The 2,680-nt window shown below is 37.4% G+C and overlaps 1 protein-coding gene across 1 annotated transcript; it reads left to right on the forward strand.

The window, feature by feature from the left end:
- Positions 1-298: 298 nt before the first annotated feature.
- LOC103724286 (probable LRR receptor-like serine/threonine-protein kinase At5g48740) lies at positions 299-2,045 on the forward strand. The gene is made up of 3 exons (XM_008815498.4): positions 299-849; positions 934-1,066; positions 1,658-2,045. The coding sequence occupies exons 1-3, from the start codon at positions 599-601 to the stop codon at positions 1,874-1,876; spliced, it is 603 nt and encodes a 200-aa protein (XP_008813720.2). The 5' UTR covers positions 299-598; the 3' UTR covers positions 1,877-2,045.
- Positions 2,046-2,680: the final 635 nt, after the last annotated feature.

Consider the following 2,680-nt stretch of genomic DNA (forward strand, 5'->3'; position numbering starts at 1 on the left):
CTCTCTTTTCCTCACCTTCTCTCTCTCCCACTTCGTTGCTGGTTTTGCTTTCTTAGTTCACGCTGGAATAGCATGGCACAAAATTGTACGCTGCCATACCACTGGTGTACTGGTGTGGATGTCGGTTCCGGTACTGTGAACCTTGCAGCCAAATATTGCTATTAGGTTTACTTTATAAAGATAGATTGGCTGGTAAGCTAGAAATAAGAAGAAAAAAAAATAGAAGTTCATAGGAGAATCCATAGTCCAAGCCTTGAAGATTTGTATCATATCAATGACTGGCTGATATAGTATTATCCTTGATAGGGGTGGTACACCTCAATATGCCCAGGTACAACTGAGCAAAAATGAAAAAGAAAAATGTACATCGAGTGATAGGGGTCAATACGCCTCTACTTAGGTGGTGATATGAGTTAATATGGCTGATAAGACAAGATATGGGCCCAGTTCCGATGATGTCTGTCCATAACAGCCAGTACAAGGCTGGTGAGCATGAGATTTCAACCCTTGCTCTTAAGCTGCCTGCTAGAAATTTTGCATTACTTTTAATGCATTTTAATACAGCTTAGTGGTTTGTGTAAGGTTGTTTTTGGGGCGTATGAAAGAACTTACAATGCATATGATACTGTCAGTTCTGAATCTCATTTTTCTTGTAAAAGGACTGGACTATCTACACAACGGGAACAATCCACGTATTATCCACCGTGATGTTAAGTGCAGCAACATCCTCTTAGACTCGGAGATGAATGCAAAAGTTGGTGACTTTGGCCTCTCCAAGCAGGTGCTTCGGGCAGATGCAACCCATGTGACTACTGCTGTCAAGGGCACTGCTGGTTACCTTGACCCTGAGTATGTCTTACGTTTCCTGTTATTTTTTGATTTCTCTTTCTGATTTAAATTTTTAAAATCCTCCCTGTTACTTCTGCTTTACAGATATTATGCCACCCAGCAATTGACTGAGAAAAGTGATGTCTACAGCTTTGGTGTTGTTTTATTAGAGTTGATTTGTGGTCGAGAACCTTTGAGTCATGCTGGCTCTCCAGATTCTTACAGTCTAGTGTTATGGGTACTCTCTGCACTTTGACTTTCCTGTCAAGCACTATTGCACTTTATGTGAATCAACCTATCTTCAGTCTTCTTTTTCACATATTAAGACTTACACTCAATCTCACAAACTAAGAATAACCTTATTTAATTTTATTCTTTTCATAAGGGAAAATATTTGAGAAACAAAATATTAATTGGATAGGAAAAACATATTTAGGATTAGTTTCACAGTTAGAACCATTATTTTCACATTTAGATATCATACACTGTCAACTATCTCTTTTTCTATATCCTGACGATAGAATTAAACTCTGTATGCTATAAATATTCAGTTTTCTTGATTCTTGCTTCAGACTTTTATTTCCAGTGAGCAAACAAACAGATCTTCTCATCATTTACTCTCTGGAAACGGAAGCAATTGATTCAAGAGAGATTCTTCTTTCCCCTAAACCTCTTATACCTTTCCACCTTTCTGTGTTAATGCCTTAATGCATAAATATCAGTTTCTATCACCCTGTTAGTATATACAATTTATCCCTGGGGATGAAATCTGATAACTTACTATACCATTGTTGGTACATTATTTCTGATCTTAATTTATGAACCACAGGCAAAGCCCTACCTGCAAGCCGGTTCCCTTGAGATTGTGGATGAAAGCTTGAAGGATTGTTTCGATGCAGAAAGCATGAGAAAGGCATCTTCTATAGCTGTAAGATGTGTGGAGAGAGATGCCTCAGAGAGGCCAACAATTGCAGAAGTACTGGCTGAGTTAAAGGAAGCCTACAGTATTCAGCTAACTTCCCTTTCATCTGGAGGACATTTGTATTGAACTATTATTGCTCGTTACCAAACACACATTAGATATATATTTGGTCGCATGTCTACTTATTTTACAATATTCAATATTAAGGTTTGTGAAATGCAGTAGAGCATGTAATCAGGGTGATAATTTTATATTTAGTTAACAGCATTTTTAATATGAAGTTTATAATTAACTATATTGTTTCCTCGTTGATGCCTAGAGAACGGATGCCTAATCAATATCCCCACTTGAAGTGAACATTCTGTCCGAAAATTGACATCCAGCTCTCTGTTCTTGTCGATCTGACATATTTTATGTTGCAGGTTTATTTATGATATAAATGGTGCAGGTTTATTAAAAGTCTTGGTGTTTTTATTGATCTTACTCAGTGAGTAGTTGCACTTGCTATTGGTTAGTGAATTGGAAGGTATCCAAGTTATTTAATAGCATGCTGTTAAAACATGATAGTATGGTTCTCTAGATAATAAGATTATCTCTTTACATAATTTTTTTCAAATTACTATGCTCTTCACATGTTGAGTCTTTGTTTTTTCCTGTCCCACCTTCTAACCAATATTAATTAGGGTATATTGTGAGGCTATGGCGCAGGCCTTGCCCTTTGGTCTGGCCTGGTCCTAGAGGGACGCTTGAAGGCCTACCCTTCAAACACACCGCGCATTGCACCTTATATTATCTTCCTCTCTTTTTTATCAACATCTTCTTTTTCTTCTTTTCTTTCTTAGGTTTTTCTATCATTGGCCCCTATTATTGTGCTCATCATGGCTGCCACCAAATTTGTCTGTAACAAGAATATCTCTCACCAACTCTTAT

This window comes from Phoenix dactylifera, unplaced genomic scaffold (assembly GCF_009389715.1).
Source record: "Phoenix dactylifera cultivar Barhee BC4 unplaced genomic scaffold, palm_55x_up_171113_PBpolish2nd_filt_p 001741F, whole genome shotgun sequence".
NCBI classification, from domain to species: Eukaryota; Viridiplantae; Streptophyta; class Magnoliopsida; order Arecales; family Arecaceae; genus Phoenix; species Phoenix dactylifera.

Bases quoted from the DNA above. Each gene is read 5' to 3' on its own strand.
- LOC103724286 (XM_008815498.4), top strand. From the start codon at position 599: ATGAAAGAACTTACAATGCATATGATACTGTCAGTTCTGAATCTCATT. The intron at 850-933 runs GTATGTCTTACG...TCTGCTTTACAG, and splicing joins GCTGGTTACCTTGACCCTGA to ATATTATGCCACCCAGCAAT. The intron at 1,067-1,657 runs GTACTCTCTGCA...TATGAACCACAG, and splicing joins CTTACAGTCTAGTGTTATGG to GCAAAGCCCTACCTGCAAGC.